Source organism: Alligator sinensis, unplaced genomic scaffold (genome assembly GCF_000455745.1).
Source record: "Alligator sinensis unplaced genomic scaffold, ASM45574v1 scaffold1286_1, whole genome shotgun sequence".
In the NCBI taxonomy this organism is placed as follows: domain Eukaryota; kingdom Metazoa; phylum Chordata; order Crocodylia; family Alligatoridae; genus Alligator; species Alligator sinensis.
The window spans coordinates 87,213-109,329 of record NW_005842606.1 but is presented as its reverse complement, the minus strand read 5'-3'; the positions used below and the strand labels follow the sequence as shown (position 1 = coordinate 109,329).

Below are 22,117 nucleotides of genomic sequence, written 5' to 3'. Positions count from 1 at the left end.
CAAAGTACCTATTTAATAGGTTGGCTTTTTCCTGGCGTCAGTTGTCAGTTGCCCCATCTGGTTCTGCAGGGGTCCAATGTTGCCCCTGCTTTTCCTCCGGCTCCCCACATATCTGAAAAAGGACTTTTTATTGTCCTTGATGCTCAAAGCTAGTTGGAGTTCAGTTGCAGCCTTGGCTTTCCTGGTTTGCTCCCTAAAGAGAAACCAAGCAACACTGAAGACTGCTCCTCCCCCTTATTTGAGGGGCTAGGACCTATTTAGCTTATATTAAGTGACTCATCTGGTTTGTATGGGCATATCCAAACTAGCTAGCTGCCCCAGAGGTAGTGTGAACAATATAGTTGCTAACTGTTTTAAAACTCTCCTAGACATCTAGATAAGTGGTTTTCAACCATTTTTGTAGCAGGACCCATATGTAAACATTAATGGCCGGTCCTGACCCACTGCCCCTGGCCCCAGTCTCCGAGTGTGTGTGGGTTGGAGGTGGGGGGGCATGAGAGACCCAAGCAACCCCTCACAGGCTGGAACTCTGCCAACCTGAAAGGGAAAAGCCATAGTTTCCCATATTGTTCTCTTCCAAAGAATTCATTTTTAAAGTTTGTTTGCAACCCTTTCATGTAATTTTGCGACCCACAGGTTGAGAAACATTGGTCTAGATGAACTGTAGCCTATGTATTCCTGCAGGCTGTATTTTCAACGTAGTGGCACTGGCAGATGGCTTATAATGCATTGTATGAAGTATCTTTTGCATATAATCAATGAAAAACAAAAACCCTTTCTGTGAAGAGCTGCAGGTGGTAAATTGAAAAGCCACTTGTTTGGTGGTGTGTTGTAGATGTCTCACAGCGTTCTAAACTTTTTGTGTCTTCAGACTCTTAGAAGGGTCCCTGCTACAGATCCTGAAAGACAGCTGTTCTGCCATGCATTTTATCAGGAGCCAATGGATGTACACTCATTTGGTCTCCATTGAGGAACAGCTAGATGGGGTCATATGCATAGGATGATTGTCTTGTTTCTTCACCAGTGGACTAGCAGATTACCTAAGCAGACATTTTTTTCAATCACCTAGAAGAAATATCCAAACTACCCCAGAACAGGTTCTCTTGAGGGTGTCAGTTTTATTTTCTGATCACAAGAGCTTCTCTTGGCTCTTTTCTTATCCTTGTAATACCCAAGATCATGAAAATCAGGGCCGTGTAGTCACACTTATAGCCTCGTATTGTTGAGAATATTATCAAAAAACATTTTAGATGAATGCATGAGTGAGTGAATGAATATGGTATCAAGCATATCCAGCCTACTGAAAAAGCAGCCTTGAGAAAAACAAACAAACCATCTACAAGAAGATAAGGAGCAAGCAGACACCTTGTCTCCCCTGTCAGGATGTTGTAAATTGAAGTAACTCCTTACCATCTGCATATCTAAGCCATGAGGTATGACTAGAGTCAGCTCAACAGCAACAAGGTGATTGGCTAAGCAGGTTGTCAGGCTCTGCAGCAAAGTCTGCCTAAACTAAGTATAAAAGAACAGTGAAGACCAGGCCATCCACATCAACTCCGGAGAAAATTACCAGCGTCCCTCCCATAAGATCAGTGTCCAGAGGCACTGCAACTGGCCCTTGTGACTGAACCTGAGCACCAGTGGATTAGCCTGTGTGTATGTATGAATGATTTTAGATAAAGTAGTGCTTTTCCCCACTTGAGCTGTGTGTGTCACTCAATAAAGATCTTGGTTGCTGAACCCGTGCATTGGTCTTTCATCCAAGATTATTGGTTCACATTAGTGGTGTGCTCATTCACTGCATCTGTCCATAAAGCAGATTTCTCCTGTTACCCTGCCAGACTCATATAAGCTATTTTTAGAACTGGGGGCTAAACTTTTTGCAAAGTGGTGACACTGTCACCTCCAGGGCTTTGCATCTCATCAACTTCAGAAGTTGTGTCCTCTATATTTTGTGTATGTCCTGCTTCTTCCAGCTCAAAACAGTTGTGTATTTTAATAATTGCGGGCAGGAGTGGGACTTTCCCAGGTTGTTCCAAGCTGGAAATCAACTGATTGGACTTTGCTTTGTCCAAGATAGCCCTGTCCTTGATTTGTCTGGTGTGAAGGACTTTGGAGGAAATGCTGGAAACATAAGCTAAAGCAGTGAGCATGTCCCCAGGGGAGCAATCTTCCATCTAGAACATCAAGGGAGAGAAAAATCACAGCAGCAATGAACAGGGCCTTCAGCTATAGATCAGCCTCCATGAAGCTGAAGGAAGTCTACTAGAGAAGTGCTAGGACAGCAGGCTCCTAGCATGTAGTTACAATTCCTGGGCCATGAAAATCCAAAAGGCTAGCTATTGACATTCACAGTCTTATTAGTTTAAGTACCTTACATTTCTCTTTTTTGCATAAACAGGGAAACATCCAAACTTTTATAGTTTGGAATTTAATGTTTGAAGACATGGTTACGTACACATATTAGCACCCATAGACAGCAGCCTCATGACGATACCTATTGAAACATTTAAGAAACTTAATCCATCCTGTGTTAGTTAGTAGATATATGCTTTTGAATTTATGCTTATCAGTGATGGACTGGATTATGAAGGCTCTGGGAGTGTGAGCAGGTTCAAAAGGAAAGATTGAGCTATCAAAGTATTTGATTAATAAAAGGAGGTATGACTGTTCACTAGGCATACATACATCGTCTGCACCTCTAACTAGTACAGGTGCCAACAGCAGCAGGGACAAGGGAGCACAGGCTAGCAACAAGCCTGGTTGCAACCCTTCTGTTTGTATCTAATACTGCCAATATTCCTAAAACTCAGGCTCAAACTGTTACATAAAAAGGCTTTGGGATTACTATGGAGATTATCTTCTCCCTACTCTGTTACTCAAAACCCCTCTGGCAAGAGCAATCCAGAAATAGGGCTTCTATTACTACAGTGAAGCATCACTGATTTTGGTACCCAAATTGCTTGTTGATACTGGCACTAGGCTAGCAATTCTATAGCACAACTTTGACAACATTTAAATCTGCTTCCTGATTAATACTTTACTCTTCAGTTAATCAGCAGTGTGTGGTTTCTCTGGTCCAAGAGAGCTTGGCTATACAGGAGTACAAGTACTATACCTAAAACAACCAGGGCCTCATACTTTTCCTGTCACAAGAGGAGTGGGAAATTGGAATTTCCTTAATAATAGTTATCACTATGGCAGAAGAAAACTTAAAACAGGTGCCAGATCCTACAGTGCTGAACCCAGCAGGTTTTCTGACTCTTATCCTTCAACTAGACTAAAGCTTGTGTTCATATAAATCAGTATACCATTGCCTATCCTGCACTTCTGTGGGCTGTAGGCACACACAGCTCTCCCTTGGTTGTAAAGGGCTACAGTGAACGAGGGAAGGGCTCAAGGAGTGGAAGAAGCAACAGCCCTGCTTTGTCATCAGCTGTAGGCTGGTTCTTATTTGTAGCATCATTCGCAAACTACAGGGCTGAAGAAATTCTGGTTTCAGTTTTTTTCAGGCGTGACCAACATTAAAACCAATTAAAATTTAATTGGTCTTTGAATTGTTCTGCATGGCTCCTAATTGAGTAACTGTGTACTTCCCTACCAAGCAGTATGAGAAACTCTAGAAGTCAGTGAACACAGCAGGACTCCTGGTGCCCGTCAAATACCTGAGCTGTCCCTCAAGAATTCAGATGAACAGTACAGTAATTGAAAATAATTAATCAAGTGTCAACATGGACAAAACATTCATGAATTGCCAGTGCAAGCTTTGAGGCAGGAAGCCTGCCTGGTACTTATTATAGGCCTACAGCCTCATATAGCCAATTGGCCCATCCCTCAAGCCAGGAAAGGAAATGACTTTGAAGAACAAAGTCCCCAGACAGCAACCTCAACTATGATTAATGTGTCACATAGCTCAAAAAATGCATCCAAAACCTTCAAATATTGTAATAGAAGCAGGAGCCTGAATACAGCCACCTGTGGCACCTTTCATATTGCCTAAGTCGTGCTCTACAATCAAGTTTCATGCGTTGAAATTAGAAAGATAGTAACGTTTTCATACTGTAAACTGACGTGTCACATCCTCAGACTCAAAATGCAGCTGGCTAAATAAAAGCTGAAACTATTAAACCTGCAAACTTCCTTAAGGAAAAATGCTGCTGGTTCAGGGTAAAGCCAAACACATTAACTTTTTTCTAATGGATTTGGGGCAGGGATTGTTATTTACCCAGCATGGTTAATGTTACAATAAGAGTTCCCAGCAAGTGTGGTAATCCTTGCCCCCATTCCTTCCTTCCCCCTGCTCCTTACCAATACTCAACTATACACCAACTGGTAAAAATAATGTCTGTTTGATTCTTTAATGGAATACCCACTACGGAATAAATCCCAATGAAGTCATGCTTCTCTGCCATGTTTTTATTTCAATCAGGTGCCATGTTTAGTAGTTCACTGCTGACCATTCTGAAATGGAACTAATATTTTTGTTCATCAGTGTTGGTATACTGGCAAATGAGAATGGGGATTGGGCTGTTAACGACTGTCAAAAGACTAGTGGGGCAAGGAACAAGTCTTGTCTAGTCTCCCCCTCACATCCTAAATAAAAATTATCTTTGGTTTTACCTTAAGCATTTTTTATCCTCTCTCCCAGTGCTTCAATTACTTGTTGGATACCAAACAAGTCTCTACCGTTTCCTATTTTTTTGGGTGCAAGTGTGGAAGGGAAGTTCCTTATAATCAAAACTTTAACCTGGCCAACTTCTACAATTTCAGGTACCTATCAAAAATAAATAAATAAATCCAGCAACATGGTTAGCATAGTTTGCACTAAAACTTTCAACATGTTGTTGTTTCAAGTGTAAATAAAACTAAACCATGTCAGCTGGGCAGGAGGGAATGTACAGTGATACAAATTCCTAATTCCAAGCTCCCTATGTAATTTAGTCATCAACAGGGATCCTGGTATTCTGTTTAAAAATCACAATTGTCTGATTTTTAAAAAATCGTAACTTCTCCAATTAAAAAACAATTAAACTTTTCCTAAAATCTGCGATTAAAATGAAACGCCACTGTATGTATGTATGAATTGAACACAAAGCTTTATTTCTATATTTACAACTTTAAAGCAATTTGGAAGCCTACCAGTCCCTCTATCACTATAATAAAGTGAACTTAAATTCCTATAAATCTTGGTATTTAATTTTGGGTTTTTTTATCATGGAAAAATCAGAGCTCGCCCTGCCCCCTTCACTCACCATAACACAGGTCCAGGCCCCTCACTCCCATCCTGCCAGAAGGGTCCCCCAGCTGCCAGGGCTACAGAGCCAAGAACCCGGGTCCACAGCCCCCTACCCCTCCCTGCAGTGCCTGAGCCCCAGCTGCAGCCTGCGGGAGGCAGCAGCACCTGCAGCAGAGCAGGGCGTGTAGCCCAGCTCTCCCTCCCCCACAGGTGGCACAACCAGAGTGGAGCCGCTGGGGGCAGGAGGGGGTGGATGCAGGCTTCCTGCTGCAGGCTCAAGCTCCCTGCCTTGCTGCCCTGCCCTCGGGGCTTCCGTGGCCCAGCCGGTGAGACCCAGTGTGGCCGTGCAAAGCAGGGCTGGGTGTGGAGGCTTGTGCTCCCATCATGAGCCAAGCACCACCATAGCAAGGAGCCTCCTGTCCACCTGGTAGTAGCAAGGGGTACAACTCCATGTCACAGCAGCACAGATCTGGGGGGCATGTGCTCCCCATGTCCCTCCTTGGGGTGTGTGCAGCAGCAGGGAGCCAGCTCCCCCCTCCCCCCAGATAAGCCACCTGTGGCCCTGTCCCACTCCCCACAGCCACCCAGTCTGGTCCTGGGCCCCAAGCCCCAAACTGGCAGCAGCCCCAGCCCCAGCCCTGCCCAACTCCCTCCCTATAGGGGCCTCAATCCCACCTCCCTATCCTGACTTACCTGCAGGAGCTGCTCTCCTGGCTGCCTAGCAGCTACGTGCATGCGAGTGAGCACATGCACATGGCACCCCCTGCCTGACTGCCCTCGTCCCACTCCCACCAGTCCCTTGCAGGCTGGAACTCTGCCAGCCTGCAGAGAACTCTTTGCAACTGTGGAAAATGCACACTTCTCCACTAAAATGAAAAATCTGTGTTTTCCTCAGTTAACATTTTCTTCTGTTTTTCCATGGGAAACAGAAAACCCAGATTGGTGGTCATCAACAAAAAAGTCTAGAACTTGGAGCAGCAGCCTCACTATTCTTCATTTTGAAGGCTCATCAGTGGCACCAGGATCTCATCAGACTATTGAATATCTATAGCGATTTGCTGTGATTCACATTATTCATATCCAATTACCTGCGTAAGGTCCTTGCATCGAGGTGGGATAGAATCAATTCTGAAATGTGCTCAAGGGGGGGGGAAAAAGTTGCTTAAAAGAAAAATTCATGGCAAAGCTGTTTATTTAATGACAGAAATAACCGTAACTTTATACATCTAACACCAAACAGAACAGCGGAATGTTCAAATCCATTATATTCACAGGAGCTTTGTAGGAATACATTATAAACGGACTGTTTCTCATGAGCCCCATTAAAAAAGAAATTTACCTTCTACAATCTCAGCTGCATGTGTACAGTCTGACATCACAAACTCTGCAGAGCCTTTTGCACTCTTAAGAACTGCATTTTGAAAAAAAGTTAAGGCAACCTCACAAATCCAGGAAGAGCAAAGCTAAGAATAACATTCCCTTCTTACCTCATGCCATCCTGAAAAAAGTAAGGCACAATAATGTGTTGTGAAAAGGGTATCATTATCACTGATATTCCTGGATTGATTTTGTTTGTGGGACAACTTTTTTGTAATGTTATTATTTGATTGGCAGGTTATAAAACCAATTCATCAAGTTTCATGTTTAGAGTAGATATTAACGTTTTAAACTGAAATTAACAACTCTTTTTCCTCCTTGCCCCTAGGTTGGACAGATAAATAAATAAATGCACCCAAGAATTAAGGTGCTAACAGTATTGTTTTGTAAGAGAACACGCTAAATATACAACTGCAAATCTAGCAATATTTACAGGGGTTTTCCTGAATGTTTCCTCACCACATTATCAATACATAATTGTATGCAAGTTACAAATATTGAACAAGTTTTAAAGTTTACTTAACAAGCTAGTAAAATCTTTTTCACATTATAATGGCTATAAGAAGTATTATGCTTACCTGTTTTCAGTTGATAACAAAATGGACAAATAGCTCCCCAGTGCATGTCCATAATGTTTCTGTGCACACAAATCTTCAGTAACTACAGCTAGCAGTATTTTTTCAAGTATACATTTTATTCTGGTTTTACTCCATATTTAGAGATAGCCACAATTATAAAGGAGGCTGCAAGACGTATGCAAGTAATAGACTATGTTTTTTGCTCTGTTAGAAGACATTCTGACCTTTGGAATACAGTGACCTACAGCTCAATTTTGAACCAAGGCAGGAATTCAGATTAAAATTAGTTATTGCTTTTGAGAGAGAAACATTTCTAACAGCAGTTTACATGCCTATGAAATCTAGAGCAATGGTCTTTACAGCTTAGTAAACTGAGATGTTCAACTGGTTAAGTGAAGTAGAGTATTTACAGAAACACTAATTCAAATGAGTCAGCCACTTTGACAAGGATTTTGCTCCACATTTTGTTTGACTGAGAGAGAAAACCAGTCTTGTGGGTTGATCCAGAAAGTTGCTATATAATCAACCTTGTGAGACTATCTAGCAGGGGCTAGTGGTTTTGGCTTCTTTTGGAGCAATCTTTTATAGATGCTTCAAATACTACGTCTTTGAACAAATTGTACCTAGACTCTTAAGTCTGCTTTAGTCCCCGACCTAAATGCTATCAATTTGCATTTTGCAGACAGAGTATATTGTAACACCGCTCGGGCTGAAATGAATGTATAGACCTAATTCAAAAGGCAAGACAAAGTCAGCCCTCTTCAAGCATATGCCAAATTCACTTTTTTTCTCCAGCTGCACCTTAGCGCTCAGTGATAAACCACACATTTCACTCAAATGCTTTAGTTCTGTTGCCTTCTCCTTATAGCAATGCTTTACTAAAAAGTAAGTTTCAGACATACCGAGCACATAACACTGCTTAATACAAATGAAACAGACAGGCAAGCATTACTGACCATGACAGTAATTTTAGCAAGCATGAAAAATAGATGCAAATGCTAGACAAAAGAAGCTTGTGCTTCCGACAAAGCTATAAGGATTCAGTTCATGAAGAGATACCGGCAAAAATATTGCATAGAATTTCTATAATATTAAAACACCTTCCCTTCAGTTTAATATATCCTTGATACAGAAAGGTGATGCAACGCATAAAAAGAACCTGCCCTGACAGAGTTTTCATTTAACTGCATTGCAATAAGTCCTTTGGAGATTTTCAGCCAGACTGTAACAAATCTGATTTGTGTGTGATATCACAAAACTTATTCAACTCAGTTCTAACCTGGCCCTTCTCTCATGCCAGAAGTCCCAAGTGTCCAATGAGATCAATTAGCCACAACTGGGTGAAAACCAGATCAGAAGTAGTTTAAATTTCTTCAGCATATTTTTTACACCATTGCCAAAAAAACATACCAATTACATTTAACTGTTTTCTCTGTGGAAATTTCTGTTAAACTGAATACAAAGTTTAGACTTTATCTACATCCACCATAGTTTGCCTGCCTTGGGCACAACAAACAAAACAGAGGAGCACTTTGTTAACACAGTTCAGTAATAGAATAATTCCCTTATTATAGGTGAAGAGCAGTTATATCCTACTGTACTCATGCAATTAACTGCTCTTCACTGGAACTAAGGAGCTCATTATCACTGCCTGGCTTGTACTCTCACAGACTATTGTTTGCAGAATCTTTAGGTGTACAACCTGTTACACACCGACTTCAATAATTTAGGCTAATTTTGCAAAATTCCTGGATACACTTTATAGATTTATACACAATTATCAGGTCTCCCCAAGGCAAATGAACCCAAACACAACACTTCAAGCCCTTCCCAGGGAGTAGTGCACACTTCATGGTGCAGTCTAACATCCCCTGATCTGGGGAGTAAAAAGAGAGGACAGAACCTGCCACTGAAAAACCATTCATTGACCCTGATGAAATGCATTAAAACAAAGGCAAAAAGCTAGCGAAAGAGTTGTACAGTACTAATTTTTTAGCACAATTTCATTGTAAAAGTTAATTAAAAAATTACATGTTACTAACTGCCATTACACAGGAAACATTTTATTTTTAGACCTTTTTTGTACTAATTGACTATGACCAGTGCAGAAATCTTAGTCTTCAAACCCTTGGTCCACACACTGAAATATCTGGAGTTTGGGGTTTTTTTTTGTTTTGGCGGGAGGGAGGGTGTTTTTTTCTTCTTTTTGTGATACTTGGATCAATACCATTTTGCAACCAAGATATTCAACATAGCAATTCAGTGTCTGAAAGTTACTGTCTTATTATAAGCCTCAAATATTCAGTTAATATTTAGCTCATTACATGTCATAATGCCACATGCACTTCTTGTTTTCCATTACAAACTGCGTTCACTCTGTCTCTGTAACATGGGCCACTTCTACTTCTACAGTTTCAATGGCTTGTGTGACCTCAGCCATTTTTTGTCCTTGCTGTTGTGCCAATACATAATTTACTACCTGCATGATACTTTGGTCAGAAAGGGTGGACACTGATGTACATTCCTCAGTCGCCGCAACAGCTTCAATTGCTTCAAATGTTTCTCCTGTCACTACCACGGTCTCAATCTCCTCACCACCCACATTAATCTCAGTTTCTTGTTCTTGCATGTCTGCTGCTAATATACTGATGGCATGTTCCACCTGTGTCCCTTGGTTATGAAACTGAAGGGTGTCCTTTTCCAGCATTATTTTACAAGGTACATAATCTCTGTGGAACTTGGTCATATGCTTTCGGAGCGTCCGAGCATCTATGTAAGCTTCACTACACACAGGGCAGATGTAGGGTCGCTCTCCGGTATGTGTCCTGACATGGCGCTTCAAGGAACGTGCATCAGCCCAAGCTACTCCACAAGTCAGGCATTCAAAAGGCTTCACACCTGTTTACAAAACAAGAGCAGGAAAACCTCACCGGATTTTGTAAACCTGCATAAGTCACAAGAAATTGCCCCCGGAAAGAACAACGTTATAAAAAGGTAACTAGGAAACTATTTGCATTTCAAGAGGCTATAGAGGTCAATGCAAAAAAGAGGACAGAACCTGCCTCTTCATTATAACTTTTAAGAACCTGTTGTCCAGTTCTATGGGGGGTGGGGGGAGGCATACCCATTTACTACATGTTAATTTTGGACTGAGAACTCTGCAAGAGAACAGTCTCCTAAAACATGTTTGTAAGTGCTCAGCTTAGCTCAATTCTGCTTTCAAAGTCAAGACTGAGTGCTTTTGAAAATCCTATTCTGAGTGTTACTGAACCCAATAAAAGTCAAGAGCCACTCTGTTTTGCCTAGAATGATATCACACATCATCTAGTGTACAACCACAGAAGAGAGGTGGGAAAGGAAAGCTGAGAGGCCCACTGCAGGAAAAAAAAAATGCTTTTAGTTTTCTCCTGAAAACTCTCCAAAACCAGTGCCACAAACTGTCCAGACAAAATATCTGCTTTCAAAAAAAAGTGTTTCCTGATGTAGCGTCAGTGATTTTTCATTTTGAGACAGTTTCCTTAGACACAATTCCAGTCCCCTATTTTTATTCCCCATTTTAAAATAGTGTGGTAACAAATTTAAGTCCCGAAGGAACACAGACTCTCACAACATTTTAGAAGTTTTCTAAATATTTGAAACCAATATTGTAACTGCACCCCACTCTGAAAAATTGTGCATGTTTAATGTTTTGCCACAATAAATTCCTTGCCAATTATAAACCTTTAGCCAAATCCCACAGAAAGCCTCATGGAAATATAGTTTTACTATAAATAGAGACCAATCCTTGCATGTGTCTGGTGCTGTGAAGACTTAGGAGATCCCTTTGGAAGTTACCAGAAGCACCTTAACAAGGGTAAGTATAGAGCTACCTCCCCTTGACAGGAAGATCTATAATTACTCCTTGAATGGACCTCCTTGAGGGAGTAATAAGGTTCTGAAGCTTCTGTCTTTTTGTAAAGAAATAGTATTTTTACAGAGAAGACAAAATCACTTATACCTTCATGATTGTTCATATGTCTCCTGAACTCTCGAAGCTGGGTGAATTTTCTTCCACAGTGTTCACATACTCGTTCCAGATTTTGTTTTGCTCTCCCTTTCTTCCCGTGAGTGGCCTTCTTTACATGCCTTCTGTACAAAGCTTTCTCATAAAATTCTTTGCCGCATATGTTACACCTGAAATATATTGTTAAGTATAGAAAACCTACTTGAAACTAGGTGACTAGATAACTTTTAAGCCAAACAGGACAGTTTAAAGGGAATGCCAAAGTTCTAACTGAAAGTGTTAAGGTCCAACTCTCTGACATGAGAGGAGTATTTCAGAATGATTGCAAGACCACATGCTTTCTTATCCAGAAAAACAAACTTTCACTTGCCTTTCCAGAGACTGGAAGCCATACATTATTAAAGCAACATTAATCCCCACCCCCCCAATTTTACTTCCAAAATTGATTTTAAGCTACAGTGAGTAACAGGATGCATCCTGTACACATGTTCTTTCTATTTTGGTGAAGGATAGTGAAAGCAAGGACAGGATTCAGATGCCCAAGGCCACCTTAACTTTGCATCATAATACCACTTTATCTTCATACATTTTAGGAAACAGACTAGAGAATCCTCCTAACATTGCACTCTAGAGCAGCAGTCAGTAACCTTTTGCAAAATGCTGGCCACAAATTGCAATTGGACCAAGTGCCACAGGCCACATCCCCCTCCAACTACTCCAGCAACAGTGAGCAGAGGCTGCAATGGGGAAGCACAGCCCTCCACATGGGTTGTAGCTGCTAGCTGGAAGGGGTGCGTCATTAGCAAAGGGAGGACCAGATCAAATATCTGAAAAATTGGCATATCCTTACTAAAACACAGATTGGATTAAATCTATGCAGGCCAAATCTAATATCTTTGCAGGCTAGCTCCAATTCCTGCACAGGCTAGATCTGGCCCACAGACCATAGGTCCTATGGCATATCTCTGGATTTGAAGTACTGGCTTTTGTACCTTCCACAAAGGAAAATAGTGTAAGTATTCAATCAAGAAATGTAACCAATGGTCTATAACCAAGCATATGTAGTATTAACTAGCCTCGAACATAAAAGGCTTTCTGGGCAGACTGAAAATCTTAACTGGACTGCATGCTACTAATATTCAGTAACAGCAACATATCTCATTTTGTTTCCTGAAAAGTATTCCAAAGGGATACAACTACTTTTCAACCATCCCTGAAAATACTCAAAGAAAGTAAACACCAAGTGATTCAGATCATTCTTTCCAGTGATCTGTCTTTTTCCTAATTTACTAATTCCTAATCTTTGTTTCATTTATATAAGTGGTGTCAAAGATCTGGCCCCCAGAGCTGTATCATTCAGCCCCTGGTGCTGCCCATGGGTCTCAGAGCAACTCAAAGGCAGAAGGTGGGGCATGTAGATAGCCCTGCATGCTGCACAAAGCACCTTCTAATTCATGTCCTGGAGCAGCAGAGCAGCTGCCACATGCGGCACAGCCCTGGAGCAGCTGTATGCCGCTCCAAGGCAATGCTGCCCGTGGCTGTGACTCCAGGACCGTGTAACACAGTTCTAGAGTAGCCAGAGCAGAACTGGGCCTCTCAGTGCTCATTCCAGCTGCTCCAGGACATGCACTGAAATGTGGCGTTGGTCTGCAGGTCCAATCCCACAGGGCTAAATGAGTTTGACACCCATGATTTATACTATGCATCAGTACCAATTTTACATTTTCTTCCAGATGTTTGCTAGAGATATAAATAGCAAAGGGCGACAAATTAATTCACAGTGGGCTATACTAGGGGCATGTTTGATGATTATGGTAATGATTACACTGAGCTCTATTATTTAGCTCATTAACCCATCCAATACATGCTACATTGATCCTATGCAAGACTAAAGAAACTAAAATACAGTACCAAATCAAATTCCTTCAAGAAGCTTAAGTTTCTTTGCATCAGCCCTATCAACCAAACTCATATCAACTCAAACAGATGGCATGAGATTTCTAGTACATCTCTCAGTTTCAACTACCCTGAGATAATGTAGCTTTCTTTCTATATGCAGAGAGGTGTTTAAGATGCTGGTCATCCTCTTCTTTCATGTGATTTGGTGTTCTTTAGCCAACACCAAATAAATCCCCAATTTGTGAATTCTCTCAAGATATCAATCCAACCTCTAAGATCAAGTCTAATCAATATAGCTGATTTTCTAAATCAGCTCTATGAAGTCAGTCACTAAGGTGGCAGTCTTCATTAGGCCTGTGCGAATAGGTCAATATTTGATTCGGATCCAGCCGATTCAGAGGACAGCGATTCAATTCAGAGATTTGGATCACCGCCCCAAATCGATTCAGCTGAATCTTCAAGAGATTTGGCGCTGATTCAGAGAGATTCGGCGATTCAGATCAGCTGGGGAGAGGTAGGCACAGCCGGACGGCTCCTCCCCCCGGCCCCATCCCTGATGGCCCTCCTGCCCGGCCCCAGTCCAGGAATAAAAAACAAATAAACACCCACACTCACCGGCAATAACAGCGACTGTGGGGCCTCTGGGACCATGTGGCAGAGCTCCCCCACACAGCCCCCGGTCCCCAATCTCCCCACCTGGCCCCAGCATCCTGACAATTTAAAAACAAAGCCAAAAAGGCCCTGCACTCACCGGCTCTGGCAGTGGCGAATGGGGCCTCTGGGCACTCGTAGCAGAGCCCACCCTCACACACCACAGGGCAGTGGGGGGCAGCGGGTCTCGCCCCCCCCACCTGGCACCTGTGCAGCAGCTGCCCCATAGCATGGGTGCAGCACGGCTTAGCAGGACGCCAGGCGCTGGCTGGGACCTGGGCCAATGAGGCAAGTGGTGCCTGGCTCCGGCTGACAAGTGGAGCCGCCCCAGCTCCCAAACAACGTGCAGCACTCTCCTGAGCCATGCTGCACCCATGCCATGGGGCAGCTGCCATGTGGGTGCTAGGCCAAGAGGGGCAATCCCTGCTGCCACTTGCCAGGGGGGAGGCGGTGGCGGCAGGCGCATGGCATACCTCTCACTCCCAGAGCTGCTGCATCCACATCAGCATTGGGAGCAGGGGCTCTGCTCTGCTCTGCTGCCACTTGCCAGCCAGTGCAGGAGGCACAGGATGCAGGCATGGCAGCACCGGAAGCAGGGGGCTATGCCCTGCTACCACTTGCCCCTTCTGCCTGGAGCAAGCTATGCCTGCACCCTGCCCCCCCAGCTTGTCCCAGCCCAAGCCCCAATCCCTCCCTCCCCCAACAGACTTACCAGCTGGAGGCAGCTGGGGCTGAGCAGGCCTGTCTAATCTATGGCCAAATCCCTGAATCGGCTGAATCTTTTCCGAATCAATCTGGAACTTTTACTTGGTCTCCTGATTCAAATCAGATTCAGAGATTCGGTCCCCGAACTAGGCCAAATCTCCTCCTAATCAAATCAGCTACCAAAGCTTCGCACAGCCCTAATCTTCACTGGTTCATTTAGAGCTTTGAATCTTTATCGCCATAGTTTATAATGCTCCTTCACTCACCTGTAAGGATCTGTGACAGAATGGGACTTCACGTGTGAATACCAGTCTTTCTTCCAACTGTAACATTTCCCACAGAACTGGCACTGGAAAGGCTTCACATCAAGGTGTTTGTTCATGTGTTGCCGAAGGTCCCGAGCTTCATAGAAACTTTTATCACACCTGGAACAGTAAAGGTTTCACCCTTTCTCACTGAACCAAGATGAAGACAGCCATAGAGGGAAGGGTTGAAGACCACAATTTCAATGGCACAAACCAACTACAAGTTGCCTATAGTAGTTTGCTCTGGAAATCTGAAAGCAGTGGCAGACTTCAAGGATACAAAATGTACAGTATTAACCACACTATTTACCTACCAGCCTGTCTTTGATTGACATTATTTCATTAATGTAACCCCCACTTGTAGAGCAAGAGAGATGAAAAGGAACAGCTAATTTGAAAACTTGGAATATAACTTGGAGGCTTCAGACATTTTTTACTTTTATGCTTTAGAAAGTTATTTTCACCTCAATTGTTATAACTGGGCAGGGGGGAAAAGAAAAAAGTTTGTTTAAAACCATATTCATCAATAAAATAATAGTTATGGCTAGTAACACATCACAAGTTAGAGTACTTAAAGCTTTTGCTCTATATGCTAGAAAAACTCGAACAGATTCAGTTGGTGGAGCCATAAAGGATTAAATACCAAGTCAGAGGCAAAACTACCAGTTACATTTTTCAACAATATTTCCTATCAATACAGCCACTGGACTATCAAGAACCCTGAGAAAAGCAAGTCAGAGGGACAAGGTACACTTACTCTTTAGGTCTCCATTTCTCAAAAAGCAAATGCCCCTTGCCCTAGGACAACTTCCTCCACACTCCACAACAGCATGTCTACAGGAGGCAAAGGTTCACTAACTCCTTTTTATCTAGGGTGACCATACGTCCCAGTTTGGCTGGAATAGTCCTGGATTCCATAGGCCAGTCTTGGCTGGTTGGTCAAAAGTCCTGGGCCAAAGTCCAGTGGGCAGGCGGTCACCCTATCTTTAGACCACTATAAAAGATTTGTTTTAACCAAGAAGTTGCTTCCTTCCCTTGCAAATCTAGGAGTTTTGCTTTTCAGAAAGCTCTGCCTACCAGCCTGCCTCTCTGCTTGTTATAGTACTCCAGGGCTTTGTCAGGTCATAGCAACAGGGAATACACAAGGCAGAAAGACTTGTAGGCAAAGATGCCCCCAAACCAGAACTTCTAAATCTACTAGGAACAAAATCACTCTCAGTTTGACAAGCCTCCCAAGAGAAGTAGGTTTGGCCAGAATTCAGAATGTCCTGTTCTGTGGCAAATGCTGAAAAACTGATGTTGTTTCATATGAGAACAAAAACCTCAACATGCCTGGCAGAATAGCTGAAACTCTAGACAAGAAATGAAAACATACTTTTCAAAACAAAATTGACAGGGTTCCTTAAACCACCTATATACGCAGCAGCGCAACTTTCAATTCACACTACTGTGCAGATGGGAGGCTGACATGTTCTCTGGTTTTCTGGGCTCCCTGCTCCTCAGCATGGAGCTGTTCCAGGCTAGATCTGAGATTTACAAGCTGGTGGCTCTGTGCTTGCCCACTAGGATATTCGAAGATTTATCAAATTGCATTTTTGTTGGAAGATTTCCAGCCAGCTAGACTATGTCATATTGAATGAAATAGTTTGAATGTTTGTAAAGATTGCCCATTAGCCAGTTTCAGGAAGAAGATAGGATCTATCTCCTTATCTAGCTCATTGTTTTGGAGCTACGTGCGAAATGTCCTGACTTCGCCTAAAACCTTAATCTAAATTGTACCTTTAGAAGTTTTTTACAAAGAAAGTAAATGTCCTAAATTCCGAGAAATCAAAGCCTGGGGCCTTTTAACCAGACTGGTAAAAAGAAAAGAGTATTTACAGTGATATGGAAGTCTCCTCAAGAATAATTTAAAAATGCTCAACAAAGGTAATTTCTGTTGAGTAAGATCCGAGCCCAAATTTGGGAGTTATGATGAATTGAGTAGGAGGAGCCCGATGACGGCAGCTCACTCAATAAAAACCTGTAACTTACTGTCCCAATTTGGAGGTGACTTCACTTGCAGAACAACGAAGGAAGAATCGCAAGTATAAGTTCAGATTAGATTGATCGCCTAATCAAGCCTCTCCGTGAACACGAATCTCTTAGTTCACGCTGAAGCCGCAGAGCGCCCGAAAGGGACTGAAGGAAGGGGACGTAGTCCTATCACTGGTGAGCCCAGCTCATTGAATCGTATTGCTGAGGCCAGCCTATTGAACCGTACTACTGAGGCCAACCCATTAAATCGTACTACTGAGGAATGAAACCATATTTGGGTATTTGGCTTCTTGGAATTCTAGGATTGTAAGTATATTATGAAAAATAACAGTATTGATTCAAATTTAACTTTTAGTTGTAATTGTAGTTGTTTTTGTAACACTAATTCTTATAGCATTGTTTGGGAAGGAAGTGCATTTGGAGCATTGTTTCTGATATATGTAATTATTGTGTTTTTAATGTTTGTGGTGTTTCTTAAAGCTAAGCAGTGTTATATACGTAGCAAAGAGTTTTAAAATAAAATTGTGTTGTATAAATTAAGTGTGTAATCATTGTGAAACCGTGCAATCAGCTAACTACTCCCTCAGCCAGTGCATCAAAACGAATCAGTAAATTGTGTGGGATTTTCTCTATTCCATAACCCACTAGAGACAGACTACAGAAGAAACAAAACTTATTGAGGTTTAACCAATTAAGAAAAAAATCCTGAGACGGGGCTGACTGAAGATCTCCATGAGGAGCTAAACCAGGGAGACAATTAACAACCAGAGCCTGGAATAAAATGTTGATGTCTGCCAGCTTCAGCTAGTGAAGATCAATGACAGTGTGAATTAGGTCCTTTTTGTCTTAATTCTGGAGGACTCTGACTAGAGACTTGCTGATGCCACAACTGACTCAGTGCAGTATATTCAAAGATGCAACTGAATGTAAACAAGCTTCAATTATTCCTCCTTCAAAATACATATTCTTCCTCCCAAAGCATTAAGTAATTCTACCTCTTCCCCGCCCCCAACTTGATTTTATTTGCTCTGGGTTTTCAGTTTCTGGCAGTGTCAGAAACTATTAAGAAGCTTCTACATTTTGCCACAAAGGTAAAGAGAAGTATTTTGTACAGTTACAAAAACATTATATATGCTTATAAAGACAGCAATGTCCGAGACAGGTTTCAAAGCATTTAAAAAACATGTATTAATTCTCAGTAGCAGAATGTTTTGTATGTAGTTAGTAAACAATGTTATAAGCCTATTCAATAAAGGAAGAGGGGAAGATATTTAAAGGCACTAATGTACTATGCACTCTGGAAGTTTACTATCCTGAACTGTTACTGTATGTAACTGTATGTTACAAGGCATGCACCCACGTAAACAGAGATTAGTAAATACTGTAAAATAGGGCCTAGAGCAGAATAGAGACTGTTCACCTGTGAAGAGCTTGTCTCTCTGCTATCTCTATTACACATTTTAAAACAAACTATGAAACTATTACTGAGAGAAGCACGTAAAAAAACAACCACTCAATGAACCAGACTACTCCATATTCAAATCTGACTTGAAAAGTACAAATAAGATAATTAAGATCAAGACCATCTTCGCTACCAAATGAGCTAGACAAAAATTAATTTTCCCTTCTAGAACTTTATACACTTTATTCTGGAAAACTGACCAGTTCTACATGACTAAGTATGGCACAATTAAACTATATTCAGTAATCCCAGGAATTTAATGATTATTTTATACTTACTGGGTACACTGATATCCACGAACTTCAGGCTTTGGCTGGTGTTTCTTGATATGCTTACTGAGTCCGGAGGCTCTATGAAAAGAGTTCCCACAGATGGAGCAAAGATACTTAGATTCTCCTGGTAAACCAAAAGAACATATTACATACAAGGCCATGTCTCCTACAGGGGCTCCATCTCCCTGCAGTACTTTAGAGGGAATATACCCTTTTCACAGAATTTATCTGAACTACTCGGAGCATTAGCTCTGCAGCAAGAGGGAGATATATAATACATGACTGGAATTTTAAAGTGTATTCTTTATAAGATCTTACATAAATGTAGTTGTGTGCAAGATAAAAGCTAAAAAAGCAACTCTAAAAATCTTAGTGGAATGAAGGTTTGGTGTTTTTTTTTTTTTTTTTTTACAAAAAAGAAAACCTCAACAGGTCTCAAATTGTATGAATAACCTTACCCTCCCATACAGACACTTGAAGAGGCATCTACTCCATAGCTCAACAACTACAGAATGCAAAATTCAACTTAACAGCTTTTTCACATCATATGCATACATTTAAGAAAAATATCTTGATGCACACATATCAACCTTATACATTACAAACAGCAAATGCTTAATTTCTTAGCATTTATATAATGCTTTATTACAGAAAAATCTTTGAAAAAAATTAAATGTAGGAAGGCAACTGAAACTGAAGATATGCAACATAACTTGATTAATTTCCCTCAGAAGCAAACAATAAGTCTAAGAGGTTTCAGCTGCTGTTAAATGGTACCTTTCAGGGAATAGGTTCTCAGATGCAAACCCTACAGGTATAAATATACAGAGTGAGCTGATGAGGAATCCCTACATACAGGCAGTAAATTCTTCAAAGCAAGAAATTGTGCTAGGTTCTTTACAGAATATAGAATAAGACATTTTGGACATCAGAAAAATAAGGCTATTTTTATTGCGATTTTCTTAGATCCCAGAAGAACAATTTAAAATGAATGTATGTAAACAGCATATGGAAAGGAAGATTTTATTTGTAACTTGTCACCTCCTTAATAGTCAGGACAGCTGTACATTAACTGCTGTATTTCCAAAAGCAAAAACTGAAATCCATCAACATTTACAATGTGCCAGAGCTGCTCCAAGATAAACAGAGGAGAAACCATTTACCTGTATGAATGCTCATATGTTCCTGAAGACTCCGTTTTGTGACAAAAGACTTTTCACACAAGTCACATTTAAACTGCTTCTGTGCTTCATGAAGAGCTAAGTGCATTTTTAATCCATGCTTGTAAGTAAATGTTTTTCCACAAACCTAAGGAGAAAAGCCCCACCAAGGTAAAACACACACACACCAGTTTAAAAAAAACTTTAAAGCCACTGCAACAAAGACAGTACTGCAAAGACAGCATTGCATTTTATCATAACTTTCAGTCCATAAATGTTCACTTCTCTTAAACTACAAGGGAAAAATCAGCATCTTTTCTTGGGAAATCTAGCTAATCACACTTATGGTTTCTTGTTGGAGAACAATTGTGATGTATTTCTTGCTGGAAAAGCAGCCACATGCCCCTGTGAGTAAAAGGTCATTTTTCCCTAAAAAAATATGGAACACTTCAGTGACTTGTCATATCAGCAACCACAACTACATCCTAGTAGTAAGATGTTTCTTCCAGAAAAGCCAGGCAGGGTGAGTTAGCACATCCATATGAGAGCTAAGCAAAGCCTGTATTCCAGCACTCGTATGAAATCACTAAGTCAGGGGCGGGCAATTATTTTGGGCAGAGGGCCGTTTACCCAGTTTTGGCAGGCTGTCGAGGGTCGCATGGGTAGCCCGCCCCATGACAGGTGCCCCACCCTCTGGTCACCATCTTGGGACCAACATCCCAATGTCTTGGGACCAATGTCCCAGGGCCAGCACTGGTGTGGCCCAAAACGGGGCGCAGGCTGGCAAGGGTCTGTGGAGCCAGGCTGGGCTGCACCAGCAGGAAGAGGGGAGATAGCCCAGCTCCATAGAGCCCCTGCCAGCTGGGACCCCGCACTCCTGTCACCTTGCTCTAGGCCCCACCGACACTGGCCCCAGGACACTGGTGCGGGCCCCGTGCTCCTGCTGGCTCCCTGCCTGCTCACACCAAGTGCCCCCAGCCTCGTGGTACAGGCAGGGGGCAGCGGTCAGCCCTGACCCCCTGCTCGCCACCAGGGAAGAAGCTGGTGCTGAGCGTGGGGAAGTAGACCCCTTGCCTGCCCCATGGCTAGCGCTCCCTGCTACAGGCGCTTGCAGCCCATGCGGGGCTGTCTGGAGCAGGCACAGGCAGCCTCATGCAGGCTGCAGGTGGCTGCTGTGCGGGGCGCTGGCCATGGGGCGGGCAAGGGGCCACTTTTCCCCGCGCTCTGCACCACCTTGTAACCCACCCCACTGCCAGCCTGGGGGTTTCACAAAGCTATTTCTAAAACAATAGAATAACCTAACCTTTAATATGTAGGGAATCTACAAATACAGCAAGAAATCATTACATATTTTAAAGAGATCAGGAAAAGATTAATTTTTGCTACCTTGCATCCATGTGGCTTTACACCTGTATGTTTGAGCATATGTATTCTGAGAGAATAAAGCTTAGGTAGAGTTCTTCCACATATATCACATATAAACTCCCTCTTGGTTCTCCCTTTCACTTCTGACATTCCCATCTCTTCTATGTTGGCAGTTGCAGTCCTCACTTCATTTTTTCGGGTATGCCGAACAAGGTGAGCTCGTAGAGATGCACCATATTGAAATTCTTTTTTACACAGCTAGGAAAGAAATTTTGGAATTGTAACGTGCCCCTATTTCTTTAAACATATATGTATCACATATATTACACGTATATGTATCAACCATTTAAAATGGTACGTGGAAGGATTTCTGTTAACAATCTGAATCTTTTTAAAGTCACAACATTAGAGTAACATTGGTGGCTGGTCTTTAAATGCAAATGCACTGCACCTCATCTTATTTTTCAGAAATTTTTCTCCATTAGTTTTGAAATGTAAATAGTTGCCCAGATGAGGAGGACCAGGTTACAGTGCTTCTGGAGGAGCTGGATGTGTTCAAGTCAGCAGGTCCAGATGCTCTCCATCCCAGGGTGTTGAGGGAGCTAGCAGGGGTTATTGCTGGGCCCTTGGCACGGTTTTACGAGCGCTCATGGTGCTCGGGCCAGGTGCCAAATGATTGGAAAATAGCCAATGTGGTCCCCATCTTTAAAGAAAGGGAGAAGGGAGGACCTAGGCCGTCAGTCTTACCTCAATCCTGGGGAAACTCTTTGAGAAGATCATCAAGGAGCACAACTGTGATGGGCTGGCATCGGGGATGATGCTCAAGGGCAACCAGCATGGTTTCATTAGGGGCAGGTCATATCAGACCAACCTGACTGCCTTCTACGATCAGGTCACAAAAGCATTGGATGCAGGTGTCGCCGTGGATGTAGTCTTTCTGGACTTCAGCAAGGCCTTTGACACTGTCGACCACCCCATTCTCATTAAAAAACTAGGCGACTGTGGCATCAATGCCTACACAGTCAGATGGATTGCTAATTGGCTGAAGGGTCATACTCAGAGGGTGGTGA

General features: G+C 42.3%; 1 protein-coding gene across 4 annotated transcripts in view; it reads right to left on the bottom strand.

Moving 5' to 3' along the window:
- Window positions 1–6,321: 6,321 nt before the first annotated feature.
- ZBTB11 (zinc finger and BTB domain containing 11) overlaps window positions 6,322–22,117 on the bottom strand; it is a 28,118-nt gene continuing 12,322 nt past the window's right edge. Inside the window, exons 6-11 of one of the 4 annotated variants that reach the window (XM_025214798.1) lie at window positions 21,069–21,305; window positions 19,686–19,830; window positions 18,529–18,646; window positions 14,716–14,874; window positions 11,189–11,364; window positions 6,322–6,647 (exon numbers count right to left, since the gene is read on the bottom strand). In XM_025214798.1, coding sequence (XP_025070583.1) covers window positions 6,559–6,647; window positions 11,189–11,364; window positions 14,716–14,874; window positions 18,529–18,646; window positions 19,686–19,830; window positions 21,069–21,305 — 924 coding nt within the window. In that variant the 3' untranslated portion in view covers window positions 6,322–6,558. Of the gene's footprint in view, window positions 10,136–11,188; window positions 11,365–14,715; window positions 14,875–18,528; window positions 18,647–19,685; window positions 19,831–21,068; window positions 21,306–22,117 lie in introns of all 4 variants that reach the window. The other 3 variants (XM_006033076.3, XM_025214800.1, XM_025214799.1) reach the window with 3 other exon arrangements.